The sequence below is a fragment of the Canis aureus genome, chromosome 13 (assembly GCF_053574225.1).
Source record: "Canis aureus isolate CA01 chromosome 13, VMU_Caureus_v.1.0, whole genome shotgun sequence".
Taxonomy (NCBI): Eukaryota; Metazoa; Chordata; class Mammalia; order Carnivora; family Canidae; genus Canis; species Canis aureus.
The window spans coordinates 51,705,119-51,722,857 of record NC_135623.1 but is presented as its reverse complement, the minus strand read 5'-3'; the positions used below and the strand labels follow the sequence as shown (position 1 = coordinate 51,722,857).

General features: G+C 34.7%; 1 protein-coding gene across 2 annotated transcripts in view; it reads left to right on the top strand.

Moving 5' to 3' along the window:
* TTC29 (tetratricopeptide repeat domain 29) overlaps positions 1-201 on the top strand; it is a 237,006-nt gene extending 236,805 nt beyond the window's left edge. For both annotated transcript variants that reach the window (XM_077846272.1, XM_077846273.1), the window contains exon 13: positions 38-201. In XM_077846272.1, the coding sequence (XP_077702398.1) occupies positions 38-68 (31 nt within the window). In that variant the 3' untranslated portion in view covers positions 69-201. The remainder of the gene's footprint in view (positions 1-37) is intronic.
* Positions 202-17,739: the final 17,538 nt, after the last annotated feature.

The window sequence follows — 17,739 nt, the reverse complement described above, 5'->3', positions numbered from 1 at the left end:
TCGATATAAAATTAAATATTGTAATTTTTTATTTCAGATTTCCTGATAATCAAAAAACTGAGACTTAAACCAGCTTTGGACTCAGCAACGAAGCAAGAAGAAATTTATCATGTCACCTTTGTCTTCATAACTATAATAGGAATATGTTTCAAATTAATACAGATAGAATTGTAATAAAACTATGACTATGTTTAGATTGGATTTTGGTATTGCAGTGTACAAATTCATTCTAAATCATCTAAATTCATAAAAATAATAATACATCTCAAATGGTTAGAAATATCAACAATCATTCATAAAACAAACTAAAATTTTGCTCTTATCCACTATCCCACAAGAAAGAGTGTTATTATAGAATCAGAATCTGGTTGTATCTAATGAGAAAATCATTTTAAACTTAAGGAAATCTATGTTGAATAAATATGGGAAAATATTTATTAAAATTCGGGAAGTCTTTTCAACATAGATGAAAGGATTATAAGCAGCAGAGACTATTGTATTGTACCATTCAAAACAGTTTCCTTTACAGAGGTAAAGCCATCTTTACCTCTTCTGTTTCCTCTACTCACACCACTTCTGACACCAAATGCATGGGGTTTTACACACCAAGCAATTCTCCAATTCTCAGCAGATACTGACTGGCTGTCTTACAATTTAACTCCATTCTGACACTAACTGCCAGGAGTTAGTACAGATCTCAGACTAAGGGATAAGTTCCACAAGATTCTTTCCCACCTTAAATTCTAATCACAATGCCCAGGGTGTCACTTATACTTCTGTCTGACTTGGCTACATACTGGGGACTCCCACAAACCCCTCCTTAACTTCAATAATTTGCTATATCAGCTCATGGAACTTACAGAAACAGATACTTACATTGCCAGTTTATCATGAAGAATACAATAAAAGATAGAGATAAGCAGCCAAATAGAAGAGAGTCACTGGCAAGGTATGGGAGAGAAGGCCTAAGCTTTCATGCCCTCTCTGGGTGCATCACCCTCCCAGCACCCCTGTACATTCACCGACCAGAAGCTCTCCAAATCCTTTCAGATGAGGTTTATATGGAGTCTTGGCAGCATAGGTATGATTGATTAAATCATTGGCCATCACTGATTAACTCAGCCTCCAACCTCTCTCCTCTCTGCAAAGGTCAGGAGATGGGCCTGAAAGTTTAAACCCTCTAATCACATGGTTGGCTCCCATTGCACCCAGACTCCATCCTTTAGAGCTTTCCAAAATCCACCTCATTAATAAAAATTGCATGTAGTTGAAAGGGTCTTGTTATGAATGACAAAAGATGATCCTTTCTTTTTTATTATTTTATTTTTTTATTGGAGTTCAATTTGCCAACATATAGCATAGCACCCAGTGCTCATCCCGCCTAGTGCCCCCATCAGTGCCCATCACCCAGTCACCCCAACCCCCCACCCACCTTCCTTTCCACTACTCCTTGTTCGTTTCCCAGAGTTAGGTGTCTCTCATGTTTTGTCACCCTCCCTGATATTTTCACTCATTTTCTCTCCTTTCCCTTTATTCCCTTTCACTAATTTTTATATTCCCCAAATGAGTGAGACCATATAATGTTTGTCCTTTTCCAATTGACTTATTTCACTCAGCATAATACTTGCCAGTCCCATCCACATCAAAGCAAATGGTGGGTATTTGTCGTTTCTAATGGCTGAGTAATATTCCATTGTAGATGAATGGATAAAGAAGATGTGGTATATATATATAAGATGATCCTTCCATGTTTATCATTCCAGAGCTATTTCCAGAACTGGGGACAAAACCCAAATATTATAACAAAAGATGTTTCTTTCACCTTTAGCTCTCTGGAGCTGTTTATGGAACCAGGCACAAAACCCAAATCTTAATTTATTTCCTTTCTATGCCAGGAATCGGGTACAAAGACCAAATATGTACTTCTTACACTATTACAACATTATACTGTGTAGAGCCATATTTTATACTTTTAGCTCATCATATATCTGACTCTTGAACAACACAGGTCTGAACTATGTAAATCCACTTATATGTGTATTTTTTACATATAAATATAGTACAGTACTAAGTATTTTGGCTTCCTTGTGATTTTCTTAACACTTGCGTTTCTGTAGCTTACTTTGTTGTAAGAATCCAGTATATAATACATATACAAAATATGTGTTAATCAACTGTTTATGTTATCAGGCTTCCAGCCAACATTAGGCTATTAATAGTTTAGTTTTAGGGGAGTCAAACTTGTATGTGTATTTTGACTGTGCAGGGGATTGGTGCTCCTAACCCCCACCTTGTCCAAGGATCAACTGTATAGTAAAATGTGTCCATGTCAATTTTAAAAGATTAAGAAAATTCTTCAGTCTTAGGTCCTTCCCCTATTGCATCTTACCATAATAAATGTGCTGAAATCACTTGTTTTCTATACAAGAGCAAAATCTGTGTGTTCATCATCTCATATAATCTGATCAGATAGAACTACAAACATACAGAATCAAACAGAGGGGCTTGTGTTTCTAATCTCGGGCTGGGGAATGCCTTGCTAATTAACAAACCAAGGTCAGGTGCAGAATTAACAATGACTACAACATATGTGATTACATTAAAATATTCACTCAGTGAAAAGGTCACTAAACAAAGTTAAGAGACCAATGACAAAAAAGAAGAATTTGGGCAGCCCCAGTGGCTCAGCAGTTTAGCGCTGCCTGCCTTCAGCCCAGGGCGGGATCCTGGAGACCCGGGATCAAGTCCCCTGCATGGAACCTGCTTCTCCCTCTGCCTGTGTCTCTGCCTCTCTCTCTCTATGTCTCTCATAAATAAATAAAATCTTTTTAAAAAAAAAAAAGAGAAGAATTTGCAACAACAATCAAAAAACCAATGCCCATAAAACACAAATAATTTATGAAAAAAAGATTAATAAAGAAGAAGAGCAGGGAAAAGAAGAAGAGAAAAAGAAAAAGACAATCTAATAAGAAAAAGGACAGAACATAGCATTAGAACTTTAGTTGTTATCAGCTTAAAATAAACTGTTATAAATATGTTTTATATAAGCCTTACGGTAACCACAAAGCAAAAGCCTATGGTAGTTACACAGAACATAAAGGGATATGAACATAACACTACAGAATATCATCAAATCACAGAGGAAAAGAGCAAGAGAAGAAGAAAGAAAAGAATTACAAAGCAGCTGGAAAACAAGTTTAAAATGGCAAAAAATCCAATCAATACTTTTTTTTAAGTGCAAATGGACTAAATACTGCAATCAAAAGACATTGAGTGGCTAAAAGGATTAAAAACAAAAATAAGACCCAACTGTATGTCACCTACAAGAGACTCTCTTCAGCTTTAAAGATTCACAGGACTGCAAGTGACGGGGTAGGAAAGCATGTTACATAAAAATGGAAACCCAAATAAAGCTACGATGCTATACTTATATAAGACAAAATAGACATTAAGTCAAAGACTGTAATAGGACACAAAGAAACACATTATGTAATAATAAAGGGAACAATCCAACAGGATCTAACATTTGTAAATATTTATGCACCCAACATAGAACACCTAAATATAGGAAGCAAATATTAACAGACCTAAAGGGAGAAATAGACAGCAATACAATAATACTAGGAAACTTTAATACCTCCACTTTCATCAATAGATAGATCATCAAGACAGAAAATCAATAAGGAGACATTGGCCTTAAATGACACATTAGACCAAATGGACTTAACAGACATATCCAGAACATTTCATCCAAAAGAAACAGAGTATGTATGGAACATTCTCCAGGATAGATCATATGTTTAAGCCACAAAACACATCTTTAAAAATTTAAGGTTGAAAACATATTAAGCATCTTTTCCACCCACAATGGTATGAAACCTGTAATCAATTACAAGAAAAAAAAAAGGAAAATTCATAAATATGGGGAGATTAAACAACCTGCTACCGAACAATCAATTGGTCAGCAAAGAAATCAAGAAATTTAAAAAATATCTTGAGATAAATGAAAATGGAAATACAAAATGTCAAAACTTAAGGGACGCAGCAAAAATAGTTCTGAAAGTTAAGGTAAATGAAGCCCAAAGTTAACAGAGGAAGGAATAGCAAAGATCAAAATGCAAATAAATAAAATAGAGACTAACAAGACAATAGAAAAGATCAATGAAAATAAGACCTGGGGTTTTTTTAAAAAAAATAAAATAGACAAAACTTTAGCTAGACTTACCAAAAAAAGGAAGCGGACTCAAAGTGAGAGATGAAAGAGTAGATGTTACAACTGAAAACACAGAAATAGAAAGGATCATAACAGACTGCTATAAACAATTAGACACCAACAAATTGGACAACCTAGAAGAAATGGAGAGAGTCCTAGAAGCAAACAACCTACCAATACTGAATCATGAAATAGAAAATCTGAATAGACCAATTACTAGTAAGGAGATTGAATTAGTAATCAAAAACTTCCCAACAAACAGAAGGCCACGACTGATGGCTTCACTGTCAGTGTCTACCAAATATTTTTATTCTTTTCCTATTTATTTATTTTTTCCTCCAAATTTTTATTTAAATTCTAGTTAACATATAGTATAGTATTGATTTCAGGATTAGATTTTAGTGATTTTTCGTTTACATACAACAGTGCTTATCATAACAAGTGTCCTCCTAATACCCACCATCCATCTAGCCCATCCCCTACTCATCTCCTTCCATCAATCCTCAGTTTGCTCTTTATCGTTAAGAGTCTCTATGGTTTGCTTCCCCCTCCCCTTTTTTTCCCCTTTCTCATATATTCATCTATTTTGTTTCCTAAATTCCACTTACAAGTGAAATCATATGGTATTTGTCTTTCTCTGACATTTCACTTAGCATAATACACTCTAGCTCGGGGCACCTGGGTGACTCAGTGGTTGAGGATCTGCCTTTGGCTCAGGTCATGATCCTGGGGTCCTGGGATTGAGTCAGTCATCAGGCTGCCCGCAGGAAGCCTGCTTCTCCCTCTGCCAATGTTTCTGCCTTTCTCTCTGTGTCTTTCATGAATAAATAAATAAAATCTTTAAAAAAAATACACTCTAGCTCTATCCATATTGTTGCAAATGGCAAGACTTCATTTACAGATGGCTGAGTAATAGTCCATTGTATATGTATACCACATCTTTTTCCATTCATCAGTTGATGGGTACTTCTACCAAATATTTTTACAAGAATTAAGATAAATCCTTCTCAAACTCTTCCAAAAAAAGAATAAAATCCATATATAATAAAAAACATCCAACAAAATGACTATAGATGGAACATACCACAACATAACAAAGGCCATATATGACAAGCCCGTAGCAAACATCATACTCAATGGTGAAAAACTGAAAGCTTTTCCCCTAAGATCAGGAATAAGACAGGATGCCCACTCTCAACACTTTTATTCAACATAGTCCTAGCCGCAGCAATTAGACAAGTAAAATAAATAAAAGACATTAGAAAGGAAAGGCAATGGTCTCCATTTGCAAATGACATGATTCTATATCTAGAAAACCCTAAAGACCCCACTAAATAACTCTCAGAATGAATAATAAATGCAGTAAAGCTACAGGATACAATATCAATATATAAAAATTAGTTCTGTTTCTACAAACTAATTATCATAAAGAGAAATTAAGAAAATAATCCCATGGCATCAAAAAGACTAAAATACCTAGGAATGAAAATTATAAGACACTGATAAATTGAAGAAGTCACAAAAAAATAGATAGATAATTCTGTGCTCACGGATTCAAAGAATTAATATTTTTAAAATGTCCTTACAACCCAAAAGAATCTACAGATTCGGTACAGTCCCTATCAAAAGTCCAACGGCACTTTTCACAGAAATAGGAAAACTATCCTAAAATGTCTATGAAACCACAAAAAACTCTGAAGTTAAAGCAATTTTGAGAAAGAACAAAACCAGAGGCATCACATTTTCTGATTTCAAACTATATTACAAAATTATAGTAATCAAAATAGCATGGTATTGGCATAAAAACAGACACATAGATCAATACAACAGAATAGAGAGCTTTATTAATTTATAAGAGCCAAGAATTTACAACAGGGAAAGGATAGTCTTATCTTTTGGCGGGGGGGAGTAGTTTTTTCAATAAGGGTGTTGGGAAAACTGGACAGTCACATACAAAAGAATGAAATTGGACCAGTATTTTATACCATACACAAAAATAAACTCAAAATGGATTAAACAATTGAATGTGAGACTTGAAAACATAATTCTCCTGGAGAAAAACCATAGATCGTAAGCTCTCTGACATCAGTCTTCATGATTGTTTTGGATTTGACACCAAAAGCAAAGGCAACAAAAGCAAAATAAACAAGTGGGACTATAGTAAACTAAAAAGCATCTGTGCTGCAAGTGAAAGCATCAACAAAATGAAAAGGCAACTTAAATGGAAGGAAAATATTTACATATCATTTATCTAATAAGGAGTTAATTCCAAAATATAAATACAACTCAATAGCAAAAACAATTCAATTTAAAAATAGGCAGAGGAACTGAACAGACATTTTTCCAAAGAAGACCAACAGGTACATGAAAAGATGCTCAACATCACTAATCATCAGAGAAATGCAAATCAAAACCAGACTGAGAAAAAAAAAAAACAAAAAAAACCACACTGAGGTATCACTTCACACCTGTTAGAATAGCTATTACCAAAAATAAATAAATAAATAAAACAAGAGATAACAAGTGTTGATAAGGATGTGGAGAAAAGAAAGATTACTATCTCAAAAGATATATGCACTCCATGTTCATTGCAGCATTATTTATGATAGCTAAGATATGGAAACAATTTAAGTTTCCATTGATAGATAAATATATAAAGAAAATGTGATATATGTAATTATAAATATATATGTATTTCATTTATCCCATACATACATACTAATTGAATTTTATTCAACCATAAAAAAAAGAAATTCTGCCATTTCCAACAATATTGATGGACCTTGAAGGCATTGTGGTAAGTGAAATAAGTCAGACAAATACTGTATGTGGAATCAAAACAACAACAACAATAACAACAGAAGAAAAAAAAAACCCTCATAGATAGAACAGATTGGTGGTTGCCAGAGTCAGAGAATGGGTAATGTTCAAAATGGGTGAAGGTGGTCAAAGGTACAAATGTCTAGCTATAAAATAAATAACTAAAAAAAATAATAATAATAAATAAATAAATAAATAAATAAATAGCTGGCTCAGTTGGTGGAACACATAACCCTTGATCTTGGGGTTGTGAGTTCAAGCCCTATGTTGGGCGTACAGATCATTTAAAAATAAAATTTAAATAAATATCCTTATTTTTTATTTTTTATTTTTGGTAAAAATAAATAAATAAATAAATAAATAAATAAATAAATAAATAAATAAATAAAAAAAATATGTTCTGGGGATATAATGTACAACATAGTGACTATAGTTACCAATGGTATATTGTATTTTTGAAAGTTTCTGACAGAGTAGATCCTAAAAGTTCTCATCACAAGAGAGAATCCAAAGTAGACTCCCCAATGAGAGCCAGGGCCCTGACCTCACTACCTTGAGATTATGACCTAAGCAGAAATCAAGAATCAGACACCTAACCAACTGAGCCACCCAGGGGCCTCTGTTTTTTAGATTCTTTAGTAAGACTTCCCAAAAGTTGTTTAGAAAAATGCATCCCAGTTTACAATAAACAAATACGTTTGTGCTTTTATATCTTAGCTAACACTGAATATATCCTAGTAGATATCTATTGATCTAGTTTTTAATGGACCCGTTATCTTTCTCCCCTCCTCCCACATCTTCTCTTCGAAGGCCTTCCTTCTCCCTGCTGGGAGTGATATGCATATCTCCTCAGGGATGATGGCGTATATGGAAATGTAGAAGACAGAGACATGTTCATTTCACTCTCAAAAGCCACATTTAAAGGTAAAATATAGGAAGGCTTTAGAAAAATAAATAAATGAGACTTCCTCTAAGGTGGATAGTTTTAATGCCTTCTTCCCAAAGTTACTTTGCCCAGATACAAACTATAAACTATATTATGGAAAGTAGTGTGGCCATGTAATTATCATGGGATTTTTATATTAAAAAAAGGTGATCTAAATTCACTGAAAATCAAAGAAGGGAAAAGACTCCAATGCTGCTGGTTTAATTACCACTCTATTAAAAATATTTTCTTTCCAAATATCTTGCTTTTGTATCTAACTTCTCCAGCTCTATCTGAAATAACAGTTCTCTATAGCATCATACCTATGAAACTATGAAACTGCAATTGATTCTATGAGGTTAGTGTCCCACAAATACTGAATTCTGAGTATATGTATATATGGATTACCTCAAAATTTCTTTTAAATATTCTCAATAATTATTTGCTTAGACAATCTAGAATTTACCAGGCTGAATAAATTTGGCCTCAGAAAACAATAACCTTATCACCACTTTACAATCCCTAAACTGTAAACATGTTCTGCACCCATGTTCATGAACATGAACACAAATTTGCATTTCTTTGTGTTCAAAGAAATGCAAATTAAAACAACTATGTAATAATATTTGGCCTATTATATGATCAAAAATTTAAAAGAATAAAAATAACCAGTGTTACAATGTTGAGTAAACAAGGGGGTAGAAATATAAATTTTAAAAAAGAAAAAAAAAAGTGATTTGACAGTATGTACTAAAAGCTTTTAAAAACTCTTGGACCCTGCAATTTCATTTCTAAGAATTTATCTCAGGAAATAATCAGACAAGTGAGAAATGATGAAGGTACAATGCTATTTATAAAGTTTCTTTCTCATACTAGCATAAGAACAAACAAATAATACCTAGATTCAACCTAAATTCCCAATAATAATAAATATTGGGTCAAATAATTTATAGTACCTTCATACTAAGCATATTAGTTTTCTATTGCTGCTGTAATAAATTACTATAAATATAGCAGTTTAAAACAATACTCATTTGTTAACCTCACAGTTCTGCAGTTCAAAAGTCTAGGCTGGCTTGGCTGGGTTTTCTGCTGTGGGTCTCAGAAAGCCAAATCAGGGTATCTGCTGAGTGGGGCTCCTTATCTGCCGGATCTGGGATGGCAGCTGCTTCCACCTTCAGTTAGGCTGTTGGCAGAATTCAAGTCATTGTAGCTGTAGGACTGAGGTCTCTGTTGCCCAGCTGGCTGTCAGCCACAGGCCACGCTCAGCAACTGAGGCCACCAGCATTCCTTCCTATAGCTGCCTCATTCTTAGCGGTAGCAATAGTGCAGAGAGTCCTTCTAGGTTTCAAGACGCTCTAATTTCCCTTCTGTAACAGCCAGAAAAAATTCTCTGCTTTTAAGGGCTCGAGTGATTAGATTAGGCTCATCCAGACACTTTCCCCAACTGTGCCATATAAAGTAATATAATCATGACATGGTATGTCCTCATTAGTCACAAGTTCCTGTGACTAGGGTGAGACATCGTGAGGAGCAGGGAGCAGGGGCAGAGGCATAATTCTACCCTACCATACCACGGACCGAAACACAATAACCACAAATCATGATGGTAGAACTGAATCTGGCTTGCCTGCCCCGAAATATAAACTAGGAATTAAAATTCTGATGTTTCTATAGCCTTTGGCTGCAATTCTGTAGCACTGCCTTGGGTCCTGGATGCTCTCCGAACCCCTCCTCTAGCACGACCGCAGCCCACCCTGCTCTAGCAATGAAAGGACGGCTGCATGCTACGGCAATAAACCTCTGGGCCACAGTCTGCCCTTTTTTTGCTTGGTACACATGAAATAGCAACCATTAAGTATTTTTAATACCACCCGTGGATTTGGCAGTATATTTAATAGCAGAAAAGAAGGATATTAGAATACTATTAAGTGAGGGAAGAAGACATGTTTATTTAGAATGAATAGATAGATACATAGGTACATTTATGATAGATTTGATAGATAGATAAATACATACATTCATATAGAGATACACGCAAATATGTTTGTATGTTTGTATTGGCTTATTCATACTAGTGAATACATATATGAGAGCAATTCCTGAAATTTGCATGGTTTATTTATATTACTGAATATGCATAGAAATCATTCCTGAAAGATAAACCATAAAATATTAACAGTTGTTATTTCTAAAAGATAGAATTTCAGGTGATAGAAATCTAATATTTAAAATTTTCTGTATTTTCCAATGAACATGTATTATTGGCATAATGAAAAGAATATATGATAAAGGCACAAAAGTTCTGTACCTTTCCTTCTATGAGGGGAAAAAAAATCCCTCAGTTTTGAACCTCTATTTCTTAATCAGCAAAATAAACTACATATTTTTCATCCTTCCCAGCTCTATGAGCTTCTGATTCTAAACAGGCACTTAACAATGTACTTAAATTTAATCCTGGTTAAAAGAGGAGGGGGGTGGGAAAGGAAGCCATTAGAGTTGTAAGATATTAAGTATTCATTTTGTCCACTTAAAACATTGTAAAAAACTGTAATTTCTTTTTAAGGTGACATGATTCACTCAAGATCAAGGTTCTCACTGCAATTGTTTATTGGTCTTTGCTAATTGTAAAGGTGCTGTAGGTTTATTCTTGCTTTTAAACTGCATGTCCTGAACTGTCATTATCAAAGTGACAAGCACTGAGGATACTGTAGATTACAGTGGAAAAGAGAGAGGCTACATCCATGGAGCCAACATTCAAGATGAAGAACAATGTCCTAACAAGTGAGTAAATAAACAAGACGTATTGTTATAAAAACTTGAAGGTAATAAAAGAGAAAGTAACAGTTGAACTGAGACCTGCAGTATGAGAAGAATAGAGCAGTTTGAAAAAGCCAAAAGAAGTGGAGAGAACAGCAGTGCAAAAGCTCTGCGACAAGAAAGGGCTGGAGTATTTGCGGAATACAAATGAGAATGGTGTGATTGCACTAGAATGAGTGGGAGACAGTGTCACTGAATGAAGTTAAAGCGAAATAGGCAGGTACCAGATTACATCGGTATCCCTTAGACCAGAGAAAAGAATTCAGATTTTATTATAAGTATCAATGGGAGGGCAGCCAGATGGCTCAGCGGTTTAGCACTGCCTTCAGCCCAGGGCGTGACCCTGGGGACTGTGACCCTGGAGACTGTGGGAGTCCCATGTCGGGCTCCCTGCATGGAGCCTGCTTCTCCCTCTGCCTGTGTCTCTGCCTTATTTATAAATAAATAAATATCAATGGGAAGCCATTCAAAACTTCTAAACAGAAAGAGATATGTTTTGAATGTGTTAAAGACAACTTTGGCTATGGAGTAGGGAAGAGATTATAAGAGGGCAAAGGTGGTACCTTGGAGACTATGAGGATTCCTGCAGTAATCCAGGCAAGAGATAGATGAGCATCACTTAGAATAACAGGGTATCAATGAAGATGGACAAAAGCAAATGGTTTATAACATATTTTTAAGGTATAATCTGCAAAATTTGCTGATGAGACTGGTTGAGATGGTAAGAAAAAAGAGGAAAATCAAAATGGATCCTAGAGTTTTTCCTTGAGCAAAGTGCTGATTGGTAGTATATTTACTAAGATGAGAAAAGCTAGAGGAAGATCAATATTTGAGGGTAAAATCAAAAGCTCTGTTTTAAACACAGGTTTGAGATGCTTATTAAACCTCCTACAGGAGAAGTCAAAGAGGCAGACATCAAAGTGCAGAACTCAAAGAGGAAGTCAGGGTAGAGATAACAGTTTGGAAGTCAACAGAATATGAATGGTAGTTAAAAAAGAGAGGCCAAGATGGACATATTCAATTCAAAATTTAGGGACAGTAAGCTTGAATATAGGAAAAGGAAATCAATTATGTTAACATAAAGCACACTAGTATCAAAAAAAAAAAGAAATAATTACATATTTAATGATTCATTGAAAAGTACATGCGTTATTAAATGCACATATTTAGGACTAAAGTTTAGAACCTAGAATTACCTACTAAGCAACAACTGGAGAAAAACAATCTCATTCCCTAAGAGAAATACCAATCTGAAATGTCTAGCTTGTTATTGGCAAGTCATTTACTCATGAATAGAAATAGCAAATCAAGTCAACAACACTTACTACGAGCCCAGTACTGCTCACCATGGAATATGGTAGCCATTAGGACTTCTAGCCAAACATCGTGACAAATTTCTAAGTAGCAGTTAATTATAATGAATTCATAATGCTCTTAATTCTGAAAGCATTACCATGGCATGTGTGAACATTTATATATTACAAATGTTGAAAATACAAACTTATATTAAGTGTTTAAAGAAGAAATGCAATAAGTTTGATATGACATTTTAATGATTCGGTAAATTGGATTTTTTTCTCTAACTTTCAGTTAGATATTGACATTAAGAGGAGAGATTTTCAAAATTCACATTGTTGGAAAATTTTGTAAGTCAATTTTAAGTATACTTCTAACCAAATTTATTTTTTGAAGTTCCCTCTGAAGAAATAAAATGATCACATAATATGTCACTTCAGAATATATTTGTTGGCTTAGGATAACATTTAACATATGTATACATAAAACTAATTTTACATAAATCCAATACATTTGATAGTCTTCAGATATTTAAACTGATTGATTAGCATCTTTCATGCCAGGCTATGTGTTAAATATGTAAAACACATAAGATACCATTCCTACTTCCAAAGAGATTAAGAATTTGTATCAGTTTTCTCATCATCAAAATTTGAATTTGATTACAGGTTACATTAATATAGGTCAAGAACTTATGTGATAGAATATGAGCAAACGTTTTCATTTTCTTTACTATTATAAAAATATTTCTTCAGCAATAAATTTTAAGGCATTCAATATCATGACTTTTCATCATAATATATTTCCAAAACCTAAGTCTTGAATTTTTTTTTTTAAAGATTTTATTCTTTTGGGCAGCCCAGGTGGTTCAGCGGTTTAGCGCCGCCTTGAGCCCAGGGCCTGATCCTGGAGACCCTGGATCGAGTCCCACGTCAGGCTCCCTACATAGAGCCTGCTTCTCCCTCTGCCTGTGTCTCTGCCTCTCTCTCTCTCTCTCTCTTTCTCTCTCTCTCTCTCTCGTCTCTCATGAATAAATAAAAATCTTTTAAAAATAAAAAAAAGATTTTACTCTTTTGAGATAAACAGAGACACACGGAGAGAGCACAAGCAAGGAGAGAGGCAGATGGAGAAGCAGACTCCCCGCTGAGCAGGGATCCCTATGTGGGGCTCCATCCCAGGACCCCGGGATCATGACCTGAGCCGAAGGCAGATGCTTAATCATCTGAGCCACTCAGATGCCCCAAGTCCTGAATTTTAATCTGACCCTGTTTCTTAAAGATAATTTCACTACACTAAAACACAGATAGGGTGAACAATGCTATGAGACACGACAACATAAAAGTTAATAGTTGTAAAATGTATCAGGATCTCATTTTTTATTATTGCTGAATGATATCTATTAAATGACATAACACATTTTGTTTACCCACTCATCAGTTTATGCACATTTGGGTTGTTGCACTTTTTGGCTATTATAAATAGTGCTGCTACAAACTTTTGTGTACACCCAACGTTTATAGCAGCAATGTCCACAACAGCCAAACTGTGGAAGGAGCCTCAGTGTCCATCGACAGATGAATGGATAAAGGAGATGTGGTCTATGTATACAATGGACTATTACTCAGCCATCAGAAAGAACAAATACCCACCATTTGCTTCAACGTGAATGGAACTTGAGGGTATTATGCTGAGTGAAGTAAGTCAATCGGAGAAGGACAGACATATGGTTTCACTCATACGGGGAATATAAGAAATAATGAAAGGGATTATAGGGGAAAGGAGGGAAAATGAGTGGGAAAAATTAGAGAGGGTGACAAAACATGAGAAACTCCTAACTCTGGGAAACGAACAAAGGGTAGTGGAAGGGGAGGTGGGTGGGGGGATGGGGTGACTGGGTGACGGGCACTGAGGGGGGCACTTGACGGGATGAGCACTGGGTATTATACTATATGTTGGCAAATCAAACTCCAATAAAATATATATATATATATTTATATATATATAAACAAAAAAACAAACATTTGTGTACATTTTTGTTTGGACATTTGTTTTCAATTCTTTTGGAGTGAAATCTCTGGATCATAAATCAACTCTAGGTTTAGGTTTTTGAGGAACTGCCAAATTGTTCTCCAAAGCAGCTGCGCTTTTTATATTTTCACCGGCAAATAGGATTCCAGCTTTTCTGCATTCTTCCAACACTCGTGATTGTTCAACCTATTTGGGTACAAAGAATGAGATGCTGATACATTTTACAATACGGATGAACTTTTAAAACATTAGGCTAAGTGAAAAAAGCCAGACACAAGATGCCACATATTGTCTGAGTTTGTTTATAGGAAATGCCAGAATAGGAAAAATACAGAAGCAGAAAGTGTACTAATGGTTACCTGAGACAGGGGACTTAAGAGGAAATAGAGAGCGATTCCTAATGGGTGTGGAGCTTCTTTGTTCTGAGATCACGTTGTGGTAATGATTGCACACTTCTATGAAGATACAAAAATTGCTGGTTGTACATTTTTAAAAGGATATGTTTTGTGGTATGTGAATGATATCTCAATAAAGCTACTATTTGTAAAAACAACAATAAAAAATAATATAGGATATTGATAGCACCCTATTTCATGTGTGCCATCAAGATTAAAATGAGTTAATATTTAAAAATGCTTAAATAAAAATACTTGACCTACAGTAAGTGATAAATAAGAGACTTTCTCATCAAGGTAAAAGTTCACATTTTTTTTTTGATATACCCCTCCCCACACTCCAAACACATTGTGTTAATAGCACAAAAATAATTTATAATATATACAACCAATAAAATATTACTATTTAGAATGTAATAAATTACACAAATAAATAGGAAAGACCAATACTATGTAAAAATGGCCAACTTATAAGAATAGACGTTCATAGGCTAAGAACTCCAAAAAGTCAAGAAAAATATGATAATATAATTACCTTGCAGTTAATCAAGAAAATACATAGTAAAATAACAACATACATTTTATATGCATCCAATTTGGCAAAAATAAACAAAATTCTAATAACCCCAAGTATTTGTGAGAACGTGGAGAAGTAGAACAAACCCTTTAGAAAGCAAGTGGACACTATTTAGTAAAGTCAAAGATACTTATACCCTATGAATTGCAGACCACATACTCTAAAGAAACTCTCTCATATATGCCTAACAAAACAAACATTATTGCATCTTTGTTTATATAATGAAAAACTGGAAATATCTGTTATTATGAGATTAAATATATTGTGAATACAATGGAAACCATATACAGCAGCTAATGAACTAGGATTATATCAACACAGACAAATCTCCAAAAACAGAATTTTGTATAAAAATAAATGCCTCAAAGATATGCATACATTATAACATTTCAACAAAATTTTAAAAATGTAAAACAATGCTATTTATTTTACATGTGGATGTGTGTGTGTGTGTGTGTGTGTGTGTGTGGCTAAAGAACAAAAGCAAACTGAGGATAATTAACAACAAATTCAAGAAAACGATTACTTTTTACTTAGTCATTTTATTATTCATACCACAGTCACATTTAATTGGCAGAACAGTTCCCATGAGTATGTCCCATGACAGAGAAATGTCACACAAGGAAAAATAGTGAAGGTTTTCATAAAGTTTGAGGAGAGAAGTGCCAGGACACCAGGCTGGCTGCAGCAAACCTCACACAGTAGTGCAGAGGTGAGTGAACCAAGGGTACTCCAGCAGTAGGTGGCCTACATGTGTTGCTTGAGGCCACTGCTGTTTCCTGAGAAGAATTTCCTAATATTCTTGTAAGTAGATCACTCGTAACACAGATGTAAATGGGGCAATGTGCCACTTCTGCAGAATAAACCTGACAAATTCTGGGGCATGGCCTACTAATCTCATGTGATAAATGGTTGCTGAATTATGATTCTGCAAATGTATTCCCATAACCATATATTCAGGGAAATTTTACAACCAGTGAAATTCTTGGGCCAAAAGATAAACAGTCAAATGTAAAGAAATGGTGCCATGTTAGGGCTTCTGAAAGAGCCAGAGCAGGAAAGATTGTTCAACCAGAAGATCCTTGCCCTTCTCTTCAGCCAAAGATCCATAGACGCCATCACTTCTCCAGCTGCCCTCCATTGCTCCTTCTCCAATTTTTCCTTGAGAATCTTTTTCTTCTGAATTTTCTTTAACCTATTGAACTCTTCTCAGTCTCTCTCATCCAGCTCTGTGATGATATGAGCCAGGGTACTTTCAGTCTGGGGAATGATGACATGTTCAGTGGCATTTACACACCTGATGGTTCTCTTAATAGCTTCATGAAAAATAGCAAAGGAATTCTGAGAAGAAGCTACTTCCACTGCTTTGGCTTAATTCTTTTGGCTAAACTAGTCAGTTCACAGTTGTTGGTTTGTCCCTTCAGGTAATGTTCAAATTGCTGGCAGAGTAACACCAGCTGCATTATTTTTCTTCTCTGGAAGTCTCACTTGGGATTGTAGATAACTGTGTTGCAGAAGTCCCTTGCTGTGAACATGGCCTCAGCAAATGAAAAGGGAGCTTCTCTCATCACTTCACCCATCAGCATCTTAGTCTCTATTATCTTCTTTAGGATCTGTTGAAATGGAAGAGTTAAGGCATCAGAAGTTTTCTTCAGGAGGTTTCAACCTGTCTGAGCATTCATGACACTCTGGTGCCACTCAAGAGGGGAAGATTTCAGTTTGGTCTTTGTGACTGGATTGCGGGACATTGATAGTTTGGCTGCAATAGTCCCAGCCCGAGTCTCCCTCCACCCGAGTCAGCTGGTGGTATCAGGACAGTGCTTACTCTTCCGGAGGGAAGGAGGAAAGTGAAATCAGGGAGGGACAAATGGAGTTAGCAATGATATCTGTAATGTTGCAGTTCTTGAAAAATGAAGTAACTGAAGTAAACAGAATAATATAAAGATTTGATAAAGGTAAATGGTGGGAACACAGGTAGATATTACATTTTACAAAGTTATCTATATAATAAAAAATAACTTTTAAAAAATAAGATTTACCAAAAATTTCATGCCCTCCAGTCCCCAAGCAAAAAGGTTTTTTCAAACAAATGCACTACTTTTTCTAATTTTTTTCTTGATATTTCATTCATTTGTGATTTAAATTCTTCCCTATTAGCCTCAATGATAAGTACCTTTGATTATAATTAACTATTTAATTAAGAAATAATTTTTAAAACTTTTATAAAAGAGATCCTTTTATATTTACATAGTTATAAAGCATACCCTTTTATAAAGGTTAATATACAATATAAATTATTACCAATTTGCAATAAAGTTCCTTCCATACACTGAATTTTTGTTATGAATGTATACTCCAATTGCTGTTCCATTTTCAGACTTTCTGCAGAGTATTTTTAACAGTATAGACATTTTTAATATTGTTCAATGATTTAAGGAGGAAATTGCTCAAATCTTGACATATTTTTTAGTCACAATTTATTCAATTTAGATTAACCTACCCTTTAAAAAAATATTATTGCTATGATTGACCTGTGAGCCTTTTGGTAGACATAAATAAGAAAAAGAATAGTCTTTGCTCTTTCTTTATCCAGTTAATCCACCAGAAGCAATTTAAGTCAAAAAGCTTAGGAATAATTAAATTTTAAAGCAAAAATATATGGAGA